This window comes from Triticum urartu, chromosome 1 (genome assembly GCF_003073215.2).
Source record: "Triticum urartu cultivar G1812 chromosome 1, Tu2.1, whole genome shotgun sequence".
Lineage (NCBI taxonomy): Eukaryota > Viridiplantae > Streptophyta > Magnoliopsida > Poales > Poaceae > Triticum > Triticum urartu.
In genome coordinates, this window is record NC_053022.1 from 461,115,205 (window position 1) to 461,116,533 (window position 1,329).

General features: G+C 44.7%; 1 protein-coding gene across 1 annotated transcript; it reads left to right on the plus strand.

Moving 5' to 3' along the window:
* Nucleotides 1–332: 332 nt before the first annotated feature.
* On the plus strand, nucleotides 333–1,034 carry LOC125535530. Its single transcript, XM_048698595.1, has 2 exons — nucleotides 333–541; nucleotides 665–1,034. Exons 1-2 carry the CDS (start codon nucleotides 359–361, stop codon nucleotides 863–865), a joined length of 384 nt encoding a protein of 127 aa, XP_048554552.1. The 5' UTR covers nucleotides 333–358; the 3' UTR covers nucleotides 866–1,034.
* Nucleotides 1,035–1,329: the final 295 nt, after the last annotated feature.

Below are 1,329 nucleotides of genomic sequence, written 5' to 3' on the forward strand. Positions count from 1 at the left end.
ATAAATCTTGACGGTGACACATAAAATGGCACAGTAAGTTAACTAACATAAATTAAATATCTCAAAAGATTTATTCAACAAAAGTGCAAGAAAGTTACATGTATCCACTGCTGCAATTATACTTTGTGCTTGAGAAAGAGGCGAGGAAGTCATAGGAGCTGCGTGCAATATATACTCAAGATCTTGTTGCTGGAGCTCATCGCCAAATACAGATGGATATTTGACAATGGCTCTGGCATAGATCTGGCCGACAAGTCAGTGTGCGCCGACGTATTGGACTTCATCATGCCGCTGCGCACGGGCATTTGATGGCATGCAGACATAGTCGATGCTCGACTGCCAATTATGCTGTCAGATTATGGCTATTTATAGATGTGCTTTCAGCCCTGGACAACAACTACAACAAAAACATTCGACTCCAAAACTAGACGAGACGGGTGAGAGAGCTTTGAGCGAAAAGGTAGAAGCAACAATGAAAATCACCAAGCTCGTGGCGATCCTTGTCCTCCTGGCCGTCCTGTTCACGGGGATCCTCGCCCAGGTAAATGGTGCCTGGTTGTCACGCTTACTCATTCTATTTGTTTCCTGAACGAAGTTCGATTGCCTTTGCGTGGTACCGGTGAGGTCGTATCTTACGAGTGATTAATTGCCATCCATGCTGCAGCCATCGGGCTATTTCCCCAAGTGCTGCGACAACTGCAGGTCCTTCTCAGGGATCGACGTCTGTGACGACGCCCATCCCGAGTGCCCCAAGGGCTGCTTGCAGTGCCGCGTGGTGCAGACGAGCCCTACCAAGACGTTCAGGTGCGCCGGCTACCGCGGAGACTCCGACGACACGTGCGGCCCGCCCTGCAAGAAAAACTGATGGGTTAAGATCAGATCACGAAATGTTTCGCCCAAAATAAGAGCTCAGACGAGATGAGCACGCCACCGTGTTTGTGTGTGCATTTGCCCTGCGTTGTATCATCGCCGTGGTTTCATCATCACCATTGTTGTTGTTTTCTGTTCAAGAGTAAGTTGTTGTTGATCGCCCATCAGTTGCCTGTTGTACCCGCCGTGAAATAAGCTATAAATATGACTAAAAAAAGTGTGTCTCTGCCTAATGAGATGCAAAGAGTAACCTATAAATATTGCACTGACCCTCTGATATGGCATCCGTCATTTGCATATTACACAGTGCTACCTGCATTTCGAATTATAAGATGTTTTAGATATTTTAATATAAAGTTCATACAAACTGAATAAGTAAACAAATACATTAAAATATGTCTATATACATCCAATTTAGAAAAAAGATAAAACATCTTATAGTTCATAACAGAGGGAATA

What these genes read in the sequence shown, in the direction of transcription:
- LOC125535530 (XM_048698595.1), top strand. Translation starts at nt 359, where the DNA reads ATGGCTATTTATAGATGTGCTTTCAGCCCTGGACAACAACTACAACAA. An exon ending in TCACGGGGATCCTCGCCCAG is followed by an intron (nt 542 to 664) that starts GTAAATGGTGCC and finishes TCCATGCTGCAG; the next exon opens with CCATCGGGCTATTTCCCCAA.